The 21,128-nt window shown below is 43.2% G+C and overlaps 1 protein-coding gene across 3 annotated transcripts in view; it reads right to left on the bottom strand.

The window, feature by feature from the left end:
- Positions 1-21,128, bottom strand: part of POLH (DNA polymerase eta) — a 37,077-nt gene that overhangs the window by 12,791 nt on the left and 3,158 nt on the right. For 2 of the 3 annotated variants that reach the window (XM_025381733.1, XM_025381735.1), the window contains exons 2-6: positions 18,735-18,875; positions 18,069-18,203; positions 13,467-13,684; positions 5,369-5,538; positions 1,369-1,472 (exon numbers count right to left, since the gene is read on the bottom strand). In XM_025381733.1, coding sequence (XP_025237518.1) covers positions 1,369-1,472; positions 5,369-5,538; positions 13,467-13,684; positions 18,069-18,203; positions 18,735-18,871 — 764 coding nt within the window. In that variant the 5' untranslated portion in view covers positions 18,872-18,875. The remainder of the gene's footprint in view (positions 1-1,368; positions 1,473-5,368; positions 5,539-13,466; positions 13,685-18,068; positions 18,204-18,734; positions 18,876-21,128) is intronic. The other variant, XM_025381734.1, reaches the window with a different exon arrangement.

Genomic DNA, 21,128 nt, shown 5'->3' with positions numbered 1-21,128 from the left:
CCTGTTTGTTACTTAATAACAGACTTGAATAAAAAGTCTAGAGGGAAGTTAAACACACAGCTAAAACTTGATTTACTTTTTTTTTTTTTTTTTGAGACGGAGTCTCGCTCTGTCGCCCAGGCTGGAGTGCAGTGGCTGGATCTCAGCTCACTGCAAGCTCCGCCTCCCGGGTTTACGCCATTCTCCTGCCTCAGCCTCCCGAGTAGCTGGGACTACAGGCACCCGCCACTTCGCCCGGCTAGTTTTTTGTATTTTTTAGTAGAGAGAGGGTTTCACCGTGTTAGCCAGGATGGTCTCGATCTCCTGACCTTGTGATCCGCCCGTCTCGGCCTCCCAAAGTGCTGGGATTACAGGCTTGAGCCACCGCGCCCGGCCGATTTACTATTATTATTATTTTTTAAGACGGAGTCTTGCTCTTGTCACCCAGGCTGGAGTGCAATGGTGCCATTTCGGCTCACTGCAACCTCCGCCTCCTGGGTTCAAGTTGAGTCTCCTGCCTCAGTCTCCCGAGTAGCTAGGATTACAGGCGCCACCACCACACTCAGCTAATTTTTGTATTTTTAGTAGAGATAGGGTTTCACCATGTTGGCCAGGCTGGTCTCGAACTCCTGACTTCAGGTGATCCACCCGCCTTGGCCTCCCAAAGTGCTGGGATTACAGGCGTGAGCCATCGCACCTGGCCTATTTATTTATTTTTTGTAGAGATGGGGTCTCACTATGTTGCTTAGACTGGTTTTGACCTCCTGGGCTCAAGTGATCCACCTGCCCTGGCCTACCAAAGTGCTGGGACTACAGGTGTGAGCCACCACACCTGGCTCATTTTTTTAAAAATTCAGGATTAAGCATCTGCCACAGATAACCCAGAACTGAAGGTTCAATAAGTCTCAGCATGGCTGGGCGCAGTGGCTCACACCTGTAATCCCAGCACTTTGGGAGGCTGAGGAGGGCGAATCACCTGAGGTCAAGAGTTTGAGAGCAGCCTGGCCAACATGGTGAAACCCTGTCTCTACCAAAATTACAAAAATTAGCCAGGCGTAGTGGTCAGCACCTATAATTCCAGCTACTCAGGAGCCTGAGACAGGAGAATTGCTTGAACCTGGGAGGTGGAGGTTGCGGGAGCCGACACTGCGCCATTGCACTCTAGTGTAGGCAACAAGAGTGAAACTCTCTCTTAAAAAATAAATAAATAAATAAATAAAAATAAAAGTCTCAGTGTGTGTTTCAAAATGTTTTGTGTTGTCTTCCTTCTAACTGCCTGGTACCTATTTCTCCTGGCTCCTGTCCTTAATTACTAACACAAGAAACTACAACCAGAGAGGTTCTACACATGGATATAAATGAAATTTAACGTGCTGCCTGAATACTTACATTTTGCGAATGGGCATTTGGCTGAAGAGCTGTGGGACTGACCCATGTGAAACCAGGGTTTGGCGGTTGGGCTTGTTTAGTCCACAGGCTAGTTTTGCCAGGACCTGGAAGCATGCAAAGTGTAAAAACCTCGTTACTGTCAACCCACCAAAGTTGGTGAATATAAACATACACATAACATACACACACACACACACACACACACACAGAGCTTAATGGCTGTAACCAATGGTTTCTACATTAAAAACAAAAATAAAACCAGAAACTCAAGACATCTCTAAAACTTGATATCCCACAACATCATTATCCTCACTCTTCTTCCCACGTCTCTCCCATTCTCAGTTTTCCTCTAGTCATTTTTTCCTTCCCGTCTATTCCTACTTCAAGAGGTTTGAAAAGTAGAGAGACTACAGGAGAAACTCAAGCAAGATGCATTTCTCAGTGTGTCTATATAAAAATGCTGAAACATACTTGCTTTACCCTATCCCATTTACATTTCTTAATGGTCCATTTTGAGTCCCCAATTTAACACAAATTATCATAATTTAGTATCTGTTATAGAGATTGGGCTCAAAACCATTCTCCAATAACAAACACCTTCTTATAAATAACACTTAAAAATGAAAAAGCTTAAATCCTTGATAATTCTTTTTTTTTTCTTTTTTTGAGACAGAGTCTTGCTCTGTCACCAGGCTGGAAGGTAGTGGCACGATCTCAGCTCACTGCAATCTCCCCCCCACTGGGTTCACGCGATTCTCCTGCCTCAGCCTCCCGAGCTGGAACTACAGGTGTATGCCACCATGCTCAGCTAATTTTTGTATTTTTGGTAGAGACGGGGTTTCACCATGTTGGCCAGGATGGCCTTGAGATCTCTTGAACTCGTGATTGGCCCACCTCAGTCTCCAAAGAGAACTTTTTTTTTTTTTTAAGACAGAGTTTCACTCTTGTTGCCCAGGCTGGAGTGCAATGGCACGATCTCAGCTCACTGCAACCTCCACCTCCCGGGTTCAAGCGATTCTCCTGCCTCAGAATCCTGAGTAGCTGGGATTACAGGTATGAGCCACCATGACCAGCTAATTTTGTATTTTTAGTAGAGATGGAGTTTTTCCATGTTGGTCAGGCTGGTCTCGAACTCCCAACCTCAGGTGATCCACCAGCCTCAGGCTCTCAAAGTTCTGGGATTACAGGCGTGAGCCACTGTGCTCGGCCAAGATAAATCTTTTCTAAGAGTAAAGCACTTCAATGGTATTTTGCAAATTATAAAAATATAATTTTTAAAATATTTTTATATAATTTAAAAATTATATTTTTATAATTATGTTTTAAAATATAAAATCATTAAATTCACTAGAGAGATTGGTTAAGAACTTCTACCAGGCAACATTTAGTCTGGTTTAAATTACACCAAAGCCATTGTTTCCTTTCCCTTCATCTAACCAGGAAAAAAAAAAAAAAAATTTCAGATGGGTAGTTTGGCAACTTTCCTTGGAGAAGGAGAAGGTATCAACCAGGGATAATCAGCCACTGCCCAATTACTGAGCTTTGGTCAGAAAGGGATGGAAGTCCTGGGCTCTTGCTACACTTTATTCATAATTAATCAGAAAACCAGTTATTCTGCTCCTGAATTTTTGGGAACTGTCTGTGTACCCTAAATTAAAATAGTGGTCTAAATTAATAAAATTTAATTATTCCTTTTATTGCTCTCATAAGAAAACAGGGAATAGGCAAAAGCATAAAATACCTAGGCAACTCCACATAACAAGATAATACAAAAAAATTCAGCAAGTGGCTGGGCATGGTGGCTCATGGCTGTAATCCCAGCACTTTGGGAGGCCGAGGTGGGTAGATCACTTGAGGTCAGGAGTTCCAGACCAGCCTGGCCAATATGGTGAAACCCTGTCTCCAGTAAAAATAGAAAAATTAGCCGGTCATGGTGGTGTGCACCTGTAATCCCAGCTACTCGGGAGGCTGAGGCAGGAGAAACACCTGAACCCGGGAGGCAGAGGCTGCGGTGAGCTGAGATCAGGCCACTGTACTCCAGCCTGGGCAACAGGGCGAGACTCCATCTCAAAAAAATAAATAAATAAAAATAATAAAAATAATAAAAATTTAGCAAGTGAAAATAAAGGAAATAGATTAACGTATATAAGTTCAAAGACTAGCTTCCTTTTTTCTACAGACAGTTCAGTCATTAAGGAAATACTGTCATCTCTCAATATCTGCAGGAGATTGGTCCTAAGACCCCCAGTGAATGCCAAAATCCCAAGTCCCATATATAAAATGCACAACTCCCATAATATAAAATGGTGTAGTATTTGCATATAACCTTTGTATGTCCTTCTGCATACTTTAAATCATCTCTAATTACTTATAACACCTATAACGTACAATGTAAATGCTATATAAACTGCTCTTATAGTGTATTGGTTTTTCTTTTCTTTTTTTTTTGAGACGGAGTCTTGCTCTTGTTACCCAAGAGTGCAATGGCTGGAGTGCAATGGCATGATCGCGGTTTACTGCAACCCATGCCTCCCGGGTTCAAACAATTCTTCTGCCTCAGCCTCCCAAGTAGCTGGGATTTTTTACAGGTGTGACTACTACCACACCCAGCTAATTTTTGTATTTTTAGTAGAGACAGGGTTTCACCATGTTGGCCAGGCTGGTCTCGAACTCCTGACCCCGTGATCCACCTGCCTCGGCATCCCAAAGTGCTGGGATTAAAGGCAAAAGCCACCGCACTGGGCTTTTCTTTTTTTTCTTTTTTTCTTTTTTTTTAAGACAGAGTCTCACTCTGTTGCCCAGGCTGGAGTGCAATGGTGCGATCTCAGCTCACGGCAACCTCCACCTCCCAGGTTCAACCAATTATCGTGCCTCAGTCCCCAAAGCATCTGAGACTACAGGTGTGTGCCACCACATCCAGCTAATTTTTTTGTATTTTTGGGAGAGATGGGTTTTGCCATGTTGCCCAGGCTGGTCTCAAACTCCTCGGTTCAAGTGATCTGCCTGCCTTGGCCTCCCAAAGTGCTGGGATTGCAGGTGTGAGCCATTGTGCCTGGACTTGTTTTTTCATTTGTATAATTTTGAATTGTTGTATTGGGCCTTTTAATTTAAAAAATATATATATTTTTGATCCATGGGTGGTTGAATCCCCAGATATGAAACTTGCACATACAGAGGGCCAACTGTCATTTAGATGTCACTGCATAAATAAGCATTAGCTGTAATTTTTCTTTTTTCTTTTTTTTTTTTGAGATGGAGTCTTTGCTTTGTCGCCCAGGCTGGAGTGCAGTGGCACAATCTTGGCTCACTAGAACCTCCGCCTCCCAGGTTCAAGCAATTCTCCTGCCTCAGCCTCCCGAGTAGCTGGGACTACAGGTGCACGCCACCACGTCTGGTTAATTAATTATTTTTTTATTTTTAGTAGAGATGGTGCTTTACCATATTGGTCAGGCTGCTCTCAAACTCCTGACCTCAGGTGATCCACCTGCCTCAGCCTCCCAAAGTGCTGGGATGACAGGCGTGAGCCCCCACACCAGGCCTTCAGCTTGCTTCTTAGGAAAGTACATATTTAATGTCCATTTCCATGGTAAATAATTATTTATGCTTTGATTTGGGCCTCAACATGAATTTTAAACAGAAATCCATTCAAAGTATATGTGTAATAACCTTTTTTTTTTTGGAGACAGTCTCACTGTCGCCCAAGCTGAAGTGCAGTGGTATGATTTCGGCTCACTGCAGCTTCAACCTCCTGGACTCAGCTGATCTTCCCACCTCAGCCTCCTGTAGGTGCACATGACCACACCTGGCTAATTTTTTGTAGAGATTGGGTTTCAACATGCTCCCCAGGCTGCTCTTCAACTCCTGGGCTCACGCGATCCGCCCACATAGGCGTGCGCGACTACACCCGGCCTATGTGTAATAATTTAAATGTCCCACTGTCCCTGCTGTATTTGATTAAGGATATCAATGTTTCTCTTTGAAATCTACTATTAGCCTTCACCTTATTGTGTGAAATTCCAGCTGAACACTGAAAACCAGTCTCCCTCTCTATGGCTGCTCTCATTTCCTCCACAATCACTGCTCCCACGGTGAGCTGCAGGTCTGGAGAGGTGAGGTTATCAAGCTGAAGAGAATCGAGCCATTGAAATAAGCCTTGTTTTCGCATCCCCTCTGAAATGAATTAAGAAGTCACATTTAGACATTTAAAAAAATGATTTAATTGTGCTATCTAATGTAGAAATACTTAGATTACAGGTATTTAGACATATAAGTTTTCACAAAAAAATGGCATCCAGTTTAGAAGACTAACTATGAGAGAGATCAATTTCTCCTTCAGAGTGATTCCCGCAGCTTAGCTTCAGCATAGGCTGAATTTTTTGTACAACAAATATTTTGTATTAATATCATCTTTCACGAGCAATGATTTTAAAACACATTTTCAGCCAGGCATGGTGGCTCACGCCTGTATTGCCAGCACTTTGGGAGACCAAGGTGGGTGGATCAACTGAGGTCAGGAGTTTAAGACCAGCCTGGCCAACATGGCAAAACCCCATCTCTACTAAAAATACAAAATTAGCTTGGCGTGGTGGTGCAGGCCTGTAATCACAGCTACTCAAGAGGCTGAGGCAGGAGATTCGCTTGAAACCAGGAGGCGGAGGTTGCAGTGAGCCGAGATTGTGCCGCTGCACTCCAGCCTGGGCGACAGAGCAAGACTACATCTCAAAACAAACAAACAAACAAATAAATAAATAAATAAACAAACAAAAATAATGAAAACACATTTATCTCCCCAGTTGTCTTGAATTTTCTTTCTCCTACCATATTTAACTACTTGAACATCTCCAAGAAATTTTTTTTCAATTAGAAAATATTCACAATTAACTCAAGCTTCAATACAAGCTTTTTAACATTTACATGTTTTTAGAGGTGGATTCCAGCTGAGTAACTTAAAATCCACTCCGAGGCACTAGATTTATTTCCCTGACAAGCTGTTTTAAGTTAGATGTTGCTTGGGACTTAGGACCTTGAAAATATCTTATGCTGAGTACATACAAATCTTTATCCCCAAACTTACACTCTAATCCCTCAGCTCTACCTCCCTACAGACGAACTTTTCCTGACTGCCTACAGAAGAACTTTTCTTGAATTTTTGTTTTGTTTTGTTTTTTTGAGACGGAGTCTCGCTGTCACCCAGGCTGGAGTGCCGTGGCCGGATCTCAGCTCACTGCAAGCTCCGCCTCCTGGGTTCCCACCATTCTCCTGCCTTAGCCTCCCAAGTAGCTGGGACTACAGGCACCCGCCACCCCGCCCAGCTAGTTTTTTGTATTTTTTAGTAGAGACGGGGTTTCACCGTGTTAGCCAGGATGGTCTCGATCTCCTGACCTCGTGATCCGCCCATCTTGGCCTCCCAAAGTGCTGGGATTACAGGCTTGAGCCACCGCGCCCGGCCCCATGAATTTTTAATTATAGTTTCCAACTAAACATAACTAAAATCAAACTTTGTCTTCCTTCTCAAATGTTCTTTCCCAACTAACTCCCTATTTCTATTAAGGGCTTAAAACCCACAATAATATTGGCTTATTTTCTTTCTTTCATTCTTCATTATGCAGGCATTTTAGTCAACAAAGGCTACTTTAAAATATTTCACATATCCATTGCAACCCACCCCACCACCCTATTTTATTCAGGTTTTCTTTATTCTTTTTTTTTTTTTTTTTTGAGACCAAGTCTTGCTCTGTTGCCCAGGCTGGAGTGCAGTGGCACGATCTCAGCTCACTGCAAGCTCTGCCTGCCAGGTACACGCCATTCTCCCGCCTCAGCCTCCCGAGTAGCTGGGACTACAGGCGCCCACCACCACGCCCGGCTAATTTTTTGTATTTTTAGTAGAGATGGGGTTTCACCATGTTAGCCAGAATGGTCTCAATCTCCTGACCTCGTGATCTGCCCACCTCGGACTCCCAAAGTGCCAGGATTACAGGCCTGAGCCACCGTACCCGGCAAGCTCTTACTACTCAACTCTGTTCTTCTTTCCTTTGCTTAAACACATCTATATTTTAGGGTTTATTGCAAGTTTATCTATCACGAAGTCCTCTCCTTCAACTATTCTAGCTAGCTTCCAAGTACCACATTAAAATCCTTAACCTTTTATCTGTAAAAGGAAGTAGACATAATTGTTATATTTTTTAAGACAGAGTGACACTCTGTCATCCAGGTTGGGGTATAGTGGCATGATCTTGGCTCACTAATATATACTAGTATACACTATTTTAAATGATGGATGTTTTAATAGTATTTATTGTTCTTAATATGTGCAAGCCTTGGTGTTTCAGGAAAATAGATAATAAAAAAAAAAAGAAAAGAAAAATACACGCAAGCCATTGTGCTGAGGAACTTTATTTTTTGAGAGAGTCTCGCTCTGTTGCCCAGGCTGGAGTGCAGTGGTGTGATCTTGGCTCACTGCAAGCTTTGCCTCCCGGGTCCACACCATTCTCCTGCCTCAGCCTCCCAAGTAGCTGGGACTACAGGTGCCTGCCACCATTCCCAGCTAATATTTTTGTATTTTTTTTTAGTAGAGACAGGGTTTCACCATGTTAGCCAGGATGGTCTCGATCTCCTGACCTTGTGATCCACCCTCCTCGGCCTCCCAAAGTGCTGGGATTACAGGCGTGAGCCACCGTGCCAGGCCAAGGAACTTTATTTTTAAAAACTATCTTTTGGGCCATGCGTGGTGGTTCACGTCTGTAATTCCAGCACTTTGGGAGGCTAACGCGGGCAGATCACGAGGTCAGGAGTTTGAGACCAGTCTGACCACCATGGTAAAACCCCGTCTCTACTAAAAATACAAATACAAAAATTAGCCAGGCGTGGTGGTGCACACCTGTAATCCCAGCTACTCAGGAGGTTGAGACAGGAGAATTGCTTGAACCTGGGAGGCGGAGGTTGGGTGAGCTGAGCGAACTCCCCCTCAAAAAAGAAAAAAAACTTTAAAAAAACCCTGTCTTTTGGCGGGGCAATCTCTGCCTCCTGAGCTCAAGCGATCCTCCTACCTCAGCCTCCCAAGTAGCTAGGACTACAGGCAGATGCCACCATGTCCAGCTAATTTGTATTTTTTGTAGAGACGGGGTTTCACCATGTCACCAAGGATGGTCTCAAACTCCTGGACTCAAGCAACCCCCCCATGTGCCCCCCATCTCCCCAGCCCCCAGCCCTGGCCTCACAAAGTGATGGGGATTACAGGCATGAGCCACCATGTATGATCATAAGAAGTAGAGCATAATTGTTAAAAGAACATTCTGCAGTCAAGCAAGGTTCAAATATTGGCTTCATAACCTACTGACCATATGACTTCGGACAAGTTACATAATTCTCTAAGCTTCAGTTTCCTTGTCTACAAACTGCACTTCATATAGCTGTTACGAGGATTAAAAGACAGTTTATTAATTTTTATTTTTTTTTGAGACAGAGTTGCTCTGCTGCCCAGGCTAGACTGCAGTGGAACGATCTCAGCTCACTGCAACCTCCACTTCCCAGGTTCAAGCAATTATCCTGCCTCAGCCTCCTGAGTAGCTGGGACTATAGCTGTGCACCTCCAGGCCCAGCTAATTTTCGTATTTTTAGTAGAGATGGGGTTTCACCATGCTGGCCAGGCTGGTCTTAAACTCCTGATCTCAAGGGCTCCCAAAGTGCTGGGATTATAGGCGTGAGCCACCGTGCAAGGCCAAAAGGTAGTTTTTTAAAATAAAGTTCCCCAGCACAGTGGCTTGTGCATTTTTTTTTTTTTAATTATCTATTTTCCTGAAACACCAAGGCTTGCATATATTAAGAACAATAAATACTATTAAAACACCCATCATTTAAAACAACTTATACTAGTATATATTAGCTTTGGGAAATAAAAATATGAATAATTTATTGTAATTGTGTGACTTTCTGGACCATTTTAACTTAGCCAGCATGGTGGCAAATGCCTACAACCCCAGCTACTCAGGAAGTTGAGGCATGAGAATCACTTGAACCCCGGAGGTGGAGGCTGCAGTGTGCCAAGATCTCACAACTGCATTCCAGCCTGGGTGATACCAAAAAATCAGTGTTGCACATGGAAATTAAAAAAAAGAAAGTTATATAATAAGATGTGGTACAGAAAGGTAAGACCAAAGAACACCTTTCTTATGATAATTAAACTTCTGACTCTGGTCCCAGTATAATAAAATATCAAATATCAAAAGCTTATATGCCATGATTTTGCTTCCTTTATAAGCGGCACATCTTTATTGTCCATTATATTTTGTCCAAAGAACTAAAGGATCTGCAGCCTCTAGCTTGACACAGTTTGCATTATCAGGATCAGAAAATAAAATAATTCCTTAAGTCACAAGCTTCCCTGGGCAGTTTTACTACCACCCTTCTGCAAAACACATTAAAGGCATATCATACAATTGTTCAGCAGCAAAAGCAAAGTTTACATCTTACATCTTTTTTTTTTTTCTTTTTTTTTTGAGACAGAGTCTTGCTCTGTCGCCACCCAGGCTGGAGTGCAGTGGCGTGACCTCGGCTCACTGCACCCTCCGCCTCCTGGACTCAAGCAATTCTCCTGCCTCAGCCTCGTAAGTAGCTGGGATTACAGGCACCTGCCACTGTGCCTGACTAATTTTTGTATTTTTAGTAGAGATAGGGTTTCACCATGTTGGCCAGGCTGGTCTCGAACTCCTGACCACAGGTGATCCACCAGCCTCAGCCTCCCAAAGTGCTGGGATTACAGGTGTGAGCCACCACGCCCAGCCAAAACATGAAACTTATGCAGAATTATTTGCTCTGGGGACATACAACTGAATTTCATAATATTCAATTAAAAAACAGACCTCATTCTGGCGGAGGCTGCAGTGAGCCGACATTGCGCCACTGCACTCCAGCCTGGGTGATAAAGTGGCTCCGTCTCAAAGAAAAACAAAACAAAACAAAAAACTCTCATTCTTATGCAAATTCTTAGACCTGGAATCTAGGACTATCATAATCTAACATTATCACAAAAGCAGTTTTGTTTTTTTTTTTTAGATGGAGTCTTGCTCTGTCGCCCAGGTTGGAGTCCAGTGGTGCGATCTCGGCTCACTGCAACCTCTGCCTCCTGGGTTTAAGGAATTCTCTGCTTCAGCCATCCAAATAGCTGGGATTACAGGCGCGTGCCACCACACCCAGCTAATTTTTTTGTATTTTTAGTAAAGACGAAGTTTCACCATCTTGGCCAGGCTGGTCTTGAACTCCTGACCTCGTGATCCACCCACCTCAGCCTCCCAAAGTGCTTGGATTACAGGCGTGAGCCACTGTGCCCGGCCACAAAAGCAAGTTTTTATTGTTCTAATTCTATTCAAATATAAGGAAAAAAAAATTAACCTTCAAGTACATGTTATTAAAACACTTCATACAGATTGTATCACAAGTTTTTTTCAGATAGATAAAGTAAAAAATGAATTTATTTTAAAAAACCCATTTATCATTTCCTAACACATCAATATCCAAGTAGAAAATAAAAGCCTGGGCAACATAGTAAGACCCTGTCTCTACAAAAAATTTTAAAATTAGCCAGGCATGATGGCGCATACCTGTAGTTCCAGCTACTCTGCAGGCTGAGGTGGGAGGACTGTTTGAGCCCAGGAGTTCAAGGCTGCAGTGGAGCCATAATTACACACCTGTGAATAGCCACTGATAGCCACTGCACTCTAGCCTGGGCAACATAGTGAGACTTCCATCTCCAAAAAAAAAAAAAGACAAGGAACTAATAATTAGGATAGGATATACAAGGAACTCTTGCAAATCAAAAAATAAATAATTTTACCATTTGTCATGGAAAAATGGGCAAAGATTATAAAAACGTAAATCACAGAAGCAGAAACTCAGCTGGCTTACAAGTGTGTGAAAAGATCTTCAATCTCAATTAGTAATCACAGAAATGTAAATTAAAGCAAAACAAACAAACATTATATTGGCAATTATTTATTTATTTATTTAGTTTTTGAGACAGAGTCTCGCTCTATCGTCCAGGCTGGAGTGCAGTGGCGCGATTTCAGCTCACTGCAAGCTCCGCCTCCTGGGTTCACGCCACTCTCCTGCCGCAGCCTCCCAAGTAGCTGGGACTACGGGCGCCCACCACCACACCAGGCTAATTTTTTTGTATTTTTAGTAGAGACGGGGTTTCACCATGTTAGCCAGGATGGTCTCAATCTCCTGACCTCGTGATTCACCTGTCTCAGCCTCCCAAAGTGCTGGGATTACAGGCATGAGCCCTGCGCCTGGCCAGCAAATTTTTTTTTTTTTTTTTTTAAGACGGAGTCTCACTCTGTCGCCCAGGCTGGAGTGTAGTGGCACGATCTCGGCTCACTGCAAGCTCCGCCTCCCAGGTTCACACCATTCTCCTGCCTCAGCCTCCCGAGTAGCTGGGACTACAGGCGCCCGCCACCTAGCCCGGCTAGTTTTTTGTATTTTTTTTAGTAGAGACGGGGTTTCACCGTGTTAGCCAGGATGGTCTCGATCTCCTGACCTCATGATCCGCCCGTCTCGGCCTCCCAAAGTGCTGGGATTACAGGCTTGAGCCACCGCGCCTGGCCTATTTTTAAACATTAGATGATATGAGTTGTTGAGAATATGGGGGAAACAGGAACTTTTATGTACTCCTAGGGGGAATGTAAACTGTTACAGTAGGACATTAGAAGCAATCAATGAATTCGTCACCAGGGAAAATGGTCTGTAAATATGGTGGATCCATATCATGGATTATGCTGCAAGTAACAGCCATCGAAGCCATCAATTACAAATAAATACAGCCACATGGAGAGATCTCTAATTTTCCTTCACTACTGAAGGAAAATTAAGAAAAAGAATGAGATCTATTAATAGCACAAAATCATCTTGTAATTAAAAAGCAATACTGGGTAACTTATAAAGATATAGGCCAGGTGCAGTGGCTTACGCCTGTAATCCCAGCACTTTGGGAGGCCGAGGCGGGTGGATCATTTGAGGTCAGGAGTTCAAGATCTGCCTGGTCAACATGATGAAACCCCGTCTCTATGAAAAATACAAAAATTAGCCGGGCTTGGCGGTACATGCCTGTAATCCCAAATACTCCGGAGGCTGAGGCAGGAGAACTGCTTGAACCGTGCAGGCGGAGGTTGCAGTGAGCTGAGATTGTGCCACTGCACTCCAGCCAGGGCGAGAGTGACGTTCCATCTCAAAATAGAGAAGAGAAGAGAAGAGATATATACACATCTAAGATATATCAAGTATATCAGTGGGTACAAGAGGGTGAGTGGGGTACAGAGGGAGTGGGAAAATCACTATGAAGGGTAAAAGTAGCAAAATACAAAGAGAAGGGCCTTGTGCAGCCCATGTAATAATGTGCTAAGAAGTGAGTAGAAATTTTGAATCACTCAACTCCCTATACCTGAGGTCCCCCTTTAAAAAGCTCACCCTTCTTATATATTAGTTAACCAAGACACTAAGTTACAATAAAAATTAAGCCACCAATGACAAAGTGCTCAGTCAGCCTTCTATTGATTTTTTTGTTTTTTGAGATGGAGTCTCCCTCTGTAGCCTAGGCTGGAGTGCAGTTGTGAGATCTCAGCTCACCATAACCTCTGCCTCCTGGATCCTGGTTCAAGCAATTCTCCTGCCTCAGCCTCCTGAGTAGCAGATTACAGGCACGCACCACCACGCCCAGCTAATTTTTGCATTTTAGTAGAGATGGGGTTTCACCATGCTGCCAGGTTGGTCTTGAACTCCTGACCTCATGATCCACCCACTTCAGCCTCCCAAAGTGCTGGGGTTACAGGCGTGAACCACCGCGCCAGGCCTCTGCCTTCTACTGATAACACTAACCTGCCCTAGTTATATCTAAAAGAGAAATTTACTTTCATACAGATTTCACAGCTTCTCAACAGCCATATACCTGGAAAGATAAGAAAATTTGTATATGCTTCCATGTGAGTCCTTCTGATTCATTCAGGATGTAGTTTAAGTTTCCTTTCAATTATTCCATGGAGAATCAGCATGACCAAGCAAAGCAGGTTCCAAAGGCAGGAAGCAGAAGCAATATGATGTTATGGAAGTACCTTTCTGAACAGTCTCTTCTGCTGTTGTAGGGCCTTGGGGCAACCCTTCAATGTAAGTGCTTGGCAACAAGTCTGCTGAGATAGGCTGACCTTGTAGCTTTTGTAGTCTCTCTTGTACAGCACTGGTCAGATCTACGTAAGCCTCATCAATGCTGGCACGTTCAATCACAGCAAAACGCGACATTATCTCCATCACTTCAACACTGGCTTCCCGGTACCTAAGAAGTGTAAGGATCATTCATGCAGGCAATAAACAGAGGCAACCTTGAGATTGTCTGCTCCACTCCCACCCTGCCATAATGAACAATAATACACATAATCAAGAGACATGTGGCTTAACAGAAACTAGAAAGTAGTAACTGAAAGGGTCAACAGGCAGGCAGATGGTCAATAATAGAAGCATGGAAAAGGAAGAACCACGGAGGCAAATATTTTTAGCACAATGCCAGAACTACCAAGGTAGAAAGCATTCAGACTATGAACACGTCTATATGACAAGGAACTCTATAAAAAATAAAGAAATGCCTCACATTTGTGTATTACTGTGATCACCTATTCTTTTTATTTTCATATATCCACCAAGAAACCTTCTGCTTCTAATTTTGTCTCAAAAAAAAAAAAAGGGTGATTTACATGGAACACTGCACTGATCAGTGAACCAGAGCATATGGTCTTCCCCAGGATAATATTTCTCACCATAAATTAACAAACTGGCATATGGATTTTATACTTCAGTCAACGGTGAGTTTGGTTAACATGTAAACTGGTCATCACCACATACACACACATGCCTTAACCAACCATTTATGGATATACTAATATTCAAATTATCAAACTGAAGATAAGCACCTAGAATGTGGTGATATGTCTGGGTGGGCAGACAACCGTCCTCAGGGTATACATACCAATCTCACCATATGTCTTCTATTCAAACTTTAATAAGCAGCTCTTCTGCCTGTATAGCTAGTTTTCTGTGACAATATACAGATATTTTGTTCTTTTCTTTTTTTTTTTTTGAGATGAAGTCTCGCTCTTGTCCCCCATGCTGGAGTGCAATAGCAGGATCTGGCCTCACTGCAACCTCCGCCTCCTGGGTTCAAGCGATTCTCCTGCCTCAGCCTCCCAAGTAGCTGGGATTACAGGCGCCTGCCACCATGCCCGGCTAATTTTTTAATATTTTTAGTAGAGATGGGGTTTCACCATGTTGGCCAGGCTGATCTCGAATTCCTGACCTCAGGTGATCCTCCCATCTTGGCCTCCCAAAGTGCTGGGATTACAGGCATGAGCCACCACACCCGGCCACTATACAGATATTTTCTTTGCTTTGGTTTGGACCTGCTTTGTAGTGTCCAGTTCTTTGTTCCTATTGAATTTACATTTACCATAAAAATGAAAACACTGGTACCTCTTCACCATGACACCCATAAAAACTAGTATAATCATTGTTCTAAAACATTCTCAAATTAGAGAAACACTTGACTTTTTTTTTTTTTTTTTTTTGAGACGGAGTCTCGCTCTGCCGCCCAGGCTGGAGTGCAGTGGCCAGATCTCGGCTCACTGCAAGCTCCGCCTCCCGGGTTCACGCCATTCTCCTGCCTCAGCCTCCCGAGTAGCTGGGACTACAGGCGCCCGCCACCTCGCCCGGCTAGTTTTTTGTATTTTTTAGTAGAGACGGGGTTTCACCGTGTCAGCCAGGATGGTCTCGATCTCCTGACCTCGTGATCCGCCCGTCTCGGCCTCCCAAAGTGCTGGGATTACAGGCTTGAGCCACCGCACCCGGCCTTTTTTTTTTTTTTTAATCATTATTTGAGCCAGGAAGAAGATAGGCCTCAAAGAAAATAAAGAGCAAGACCACGCACGGCGGCTCACACCTGTAATCCCAGCACTTTGGAAGGCAGAGGTGGGTGGATCACCTGAGGTCAGGAGTTCAAGACCAGCCTGACCAACATGGAGAAACCCCGTTTCTACTAAAAATACAAAATTAGCTGGCATGGTGGCACATGACTGTAATCCCAGATATTCGGGAGGCTGAGGCAGGAGAATCACTTGAACCCAAGAGGCGGAGGTTGTAGTGAGCCGAGATCACACCATTGGACCCTAGCCTGGGCAACAAGAGTGAAACTCCATCCCCCACTCACAAAAAACAAAAAGAAAAGAAAAAAGAAAGAGCAATATGCTCACGTACAAAGCCAGAAAAGGATACTTGCAATATTGTGAAATATATATGGGGTCTTCATCTCAGTTTCCTGGCATACAACTCCAGAAATCCTTGGAATCACCCACGTTTTGTCTTTTTCTATGCTAATGTTGAATAATAGCTTCAGAAGGGTTGGAACCTTTGGCCCCACCCCCTCAACTTCTGGGGAGGGGAGAGGAGGAGAGGTCTGCAGGTCAAGTTGATCACCTATGGCCAACGGTTTAATCAGTCATGAGTACATAATGCAGCCTCCGTAAAAACCCAAGAGGACAGGGTCCAGAGAGGTTCCAAACAGCTGTAACGGTAGAGATTCCTGGAGGGTGACTCATCCAGGAAGGGCATGAAAGCTCCACACTCCTTCTCACATGCCTTGCTCTATATATCTCTTCATCTTCATGTTTTTTTTGACAGGATCTCATTGCTGTCCAGGCTGGATGCAGCGGTTTGATCATGACTCTCTGCAACCACAATCTCCTGGGCTCAAGTGATCCTCCCACCTCAGCTTCCTGAGTAGCTGGAACTAGAGCTGCATGATACCATGTCTGGCTAATTTTGTGTGTGTTTCTTTTTTTTTTTTTTTAATTTTGGTAGAGACGAGGTCTTACTATATTGCCCTGGCTGGTCTCGAACTCCTGAGCTCAAGCAATCCTCCTGTCTCAGCCTCCCAAAGTGCTCGGATTACAGGTGTGAGCCACCATGCCCAACCTAACTGTATCCTTCATAATATCCTTTATAATAAACCAATAAACATAAGTAAGTGTTCTCCTGAGTTCTGTGAGTCACTTCAGCAAATTAATCCAAAGAAGGGATTGTAGGAACCCCAACTTAAAGCCAGCTGTTCAGACGTTCTAAAAGCCTGGACTTGTGATGGAAAGGAAGGAGGGGGTGTTCTTGTGGTACTGAGCCCTCAGCATGTGGAATCTGAAGCCATCTCCAGGTAGACAGTGTTGGAATTGACTGGGAGGACATACAGCTGGTGTCTGCTGATTGGTGTGTGGGGAAATACTTCCACACCTTTAGTCATAGATGTCTTCTGTGTTGATCGTTCTTGTGGTGTGAGAGGAGAGGAAAACCATAGTTTGAGTTTTTCCAAAACAATACTTGATTTCAGTGCTTCCTCACAGCCACTTGAGCAAATCACTGCAAGGCATTTTTAAGAGTATCTGGAAAACTTAATCTTCAGTCAAGTCTATCTTCTTTTCTAGCAATAATTCCAATGTGGGTCTGGCTATGCTACTCTACCTTTAGACTTCTAATTCATAGAATTAGAATTCAGAAGTATCTCAGGTCCTGAGTCAAAGCATGATTCCTATACCACACCACATAGCACAGTGTATCTTGAGAACATAGATATTAGAATCTTAAAAAACACATGTGAATCCTCAGTCTTTCACTTAGCTGTCTGAACTTTTTTCTTTCTTGAGACAGGGTCTGACTCTCTCACCCAGACTGGAGTGCAGTGGTGCGATAAGGGCCCGCTGCAACCTCTGCCTCCCAGGCTCAAGCAATCCTCTCACCTCAGCTTCCCAAGTAGCCAGGACTGCAGGTGTGTACCAACATGCCTGGCGAATTTTTGTATTTTCTGTTACAGACAGGGTTTCCCCATGTTGCCCAGGGTGGTCTCCTGGACTCAAGTGATCTGCCCACGTCAGCCTCCCTAAATGCTAGGATTATAGGCGTGAGCTACCACCCCCAGCCTAACTTAAATTATTTAACTTCTCTGAACTTGATTCCTTATCTGTGAAGGGGGAGTAATATTAGTACCTACCTTATAACGATGTCAGATTTAATAGAGATATTGCCTACAGAGAGCTTAACACTGTGCGTGGCATGTGATAATAGGTTCAATACATATTAGCTGCTAGGATTAAAGGCTGGGGTTTGTGCCTACCTCTGACTTAGCTATGCTGATACATATCCCCCAATCCAAGGCGAAACTTCTAGTATTTGCAGAGAGATAGCTTAATCTAAAAACAAAGAAATCTCCCTTGATATTGTTCAATTATAGCACCTAATTCCTGATATTGTACTAGAACGTCACTTTGACTCAGCCTTTCCTGGAAAAATTATGTTTCACAGTCAATTTAATTACTTCAAATACTTTAGATTTTTGGATGGAGAACATGGGAATTGGTATTAAGTCTCAATTTAACAACCAATTTTGAACAATCAAGGAACTGAATAGATATGAAAGGCAGCAACTCTTATGTGTTATAATGGTTTTGAACTGTCCCCAAAACACAGTATTAAAATCTGTTTTTCATTTCACAGAGACAAGATGGCTGACCAAAAAGAATTTTTTCAGATGTTATTTACATGGAACAAATTCAAAACACCAGTTCCTAGACTCATGGAGTATTATTTTCGACTCCTGTATGTCTCCTTAAATAATGTTTTTTTCTTACTTGGTGAGGTTAGCTTTCCCACGGGACTCACGAACTTGTGCCAGTAGAAGATCTGGACATAACTTCTTAGCATCATCTGCCCACATACTTCTAGTGACCCCAAATGCACGAGCTTCATAACTCACTGCAATTATTCTAAGGTTAGAAAAAAAAGGAAACAGAAAATATATTACATGATCACAAGCATAAACAAGTAACATTTAACACAAGTAATCTATAAACATATCAGAAACTTTTTGACCACAGATGCCATCATTCAATCCAAAACAAAGCAGTTCAGAAATCTCAAAAGTAGGGCCAGGCACAGTGGCTCATGCTGGCAATTCCTGCACTTTGGGAGGCCAAAGCAGAAGGACTGCTTGAGGCCAGGAGTTCAAGACCTGCCTGGGCAATATAGTGAGCTCTGCCCCGCCAACCAATCCTCATCTCTACCCACCCCTCAAAAAATAAAATCAGCTTGGCATAGTGGGGCACTCCTGTAGTTCTAACTACTTGGGAGGCTTAAGAGGGATGATCACTTGAGCCCAGGTAAAAGCTGCTGTGAGCTGATGATGCCACTGCACTCTGGACAGGACAATAAAGACCCTGTCACCACCACCACCACAACAAAGGACCTGCCACAGTGCCACTGTGTTACCGTTGAATAGTTGTAACAATGATACATACCCACCACCCTTCCATGATTTGTACTGTACAACTGCACAAGGTTTATTCCTCAAATGAGGATTTTGCCGCTGCTCCACTTGAACAAAAAAACAGTCCATGTCCACGAGAGCAACCACTCGATCCTGTCCAGTAGCCATTTTTCTGTAACACAACATTTTATGGACAGTTAGAAAAACACCTAATCCAAAATGCTAGGGAAAACTGTAATTCCACTCTTTCACTGATGAGTTACCATGAGCATGGAAACTAACAAGAATGAAATAGGCATTTAAATATACAGGTTGAGTATCCCTTATCTGAAATGCTTGGGATCCAAAGTGCTTGAGACTGCATTTTTTCAAATTTTGCAATATTTGCATTATAATCACCAGTTAAGCATCCGTAGTCCAAAAATCCTAAACCTACAATGCTCTAATAAATATTTCCTTTGGCTGTGTTGGTGCAAAAAATGTTTTGGATTTTGGAAGACTTCAAATTTCACATTAGGGATACCCTGAGTGGAAAAAATAGTTTTTGTTTTTAAGATTCTTTCACTCAACAACAATCAACAAGGTAGACTTCTGTGATCAAATGTGTGAGGATTTCTCCCCACCAATAAGCAAGCAATCAATTCTGCAGCAGACACCAAGTGGGTATCCTCCAATTCGAGTCTGACATTACCTACCTGGAGAAAGCGTCAGATCTCACAGGTTGATGGCTCAGTCCCACAAGACTGCTCCCTACTTCTGATGTCAATCACAAGCCACAGTTTGTTTTACCTGTGCTTCTAACTGACTGGATATAAATTGGGAATCTCATGAGTCCCTCTTTGGGTTCGGTTAATTTGCCAGAGTGGCTCACAGAACTCAGGGAATCACATTTATTAGTTTATTATAAAGGATATACAGTTGAAGAGATACACATGGCAAGGTATGCCCTCCCTGGGAACACCACTCTCCAGGAACCTCCTTTTGTTCCTGTCCAGAAGCTCTTCGAACCCTCTCCTCTTGGGCCTTTTATGGAGACTTCATTAGATGGGCATGACTGACACACATGTAGAAATGTGACTGGAGAAAAAATATATGATCTAATATTAATAGACTGGGGAAACTCAGCAAGGCCTGTCTATTCAGATTCTTCCCGGCCTCTCTGGGTAGCATTCCTTCCTCCAGGGTATGGGGTAGGACCTCTTCTGAAATGAAAGTCTTATGACCCATAATCAGAAAGGCAGGGGAAGATGAGAGTCCTGCTCTGGGCAGGTGAAAGTCAGAGAGAGATTCTGTTTTCTGAGGCTTGCTTCAAGAGCTCCAACATTATAACGAAAGCTAGGGGAGTTATGAGCTAGGAACCATGGACAAAAACTAACATACATATATCATAGTATCACAGATACTCAACCTGTACTGCTGGCATAAGAATAAATTAGTACAATTTTATGAAAGCAATAGGTATTAAAAGCTTTAAAAACACTTATCCTTAAAAGAACCGACCACAAAATACAAAAATAGCCAATTGGCCCATAAAAATAGACTCACCATCATTAGTCATGGGGAAATGGAAATTAAAATGCACATCACCAGGGTAAGAGAACCAATACTGAATCTAGCTGATAGACAAACCTCAAGTATAAATTCAGGGAAAAGAGAAAGAGAAAATAATATACAACATCATATCATTCACGAAAAATGTCAACCTTTTACTCTGAAATACTTTTAGACTTACAGAAAATTGCAAAAATGGTCGAGTTCTCCTACTCCCAGTTTCCTGATGTTAACATCTTACTTAACATAATTATCAAAATTTAAAAATGAACGTTGGTATATTATTAACTACATACTTTACTCCCCCCAATCTGTGGCATTTCCTCGGTTGTTCCTTGTTTTTTATGACCATGACACTTTTTTTTTTTTTTTTTGAGACAAAGTCTCGCTCTTGTCCCCCAGGCTGGAGTGCAATGGTGCGATCTCAGCTCACCACAACCTTCACCTCCTGGGCTCAAGCGACTCTTCCGCCTCAGACTCCCGAGTAGCGCCTGCCACCTTGCCCGGCTAATTTTTGTATTTTTAGTAGAGACGGGTTTTCACCATGTTGGTGAGGCTGGTCTCGAACTCCTGACCTCAGGTGATCCGCCTGCCTCGGCCTCCCAAAGTGCTGGGATTATAGGAGTGAGCCACTGCGCCCAGCCCGGCCAACCATGACACTTTTAAAGAGTATTGCTCAGTTGGTTTTTGTTTGTTTGTTTGTTTAGACGGAGTCTCATTCTGTCACCCAGGCTGGAATGCAGTGGAGCCATCTTGGCTCACTGCAAGCTCTGCCTCCCGGGTTCATGCCATTGTCCCGCCTCAGTCTCCTGAGTAGCTGGGACCACAGGCGTCTGCCACCACGGCCAGTTAATTTTTTTTTTTTTTTTTTTTT

This window comes from Theropithecus gelada, chromosome 4, assembly GCF_003255815.1.
Source record: "Theropithecus gelada isolate Dixy chromosome 4, Tgel_1.0, whole genome shotgun sequence".
In the NCBI taxonomy this organism is placed as follows: Eukaryota; Metazoa; Chordata; class Mammalia; order Primates; family Cercopithecidae; genus Theropithecus; species Theropithecus gelada.
This window is presented reverse-complemented; position numbering and strand designations above follow the sequence as displayed.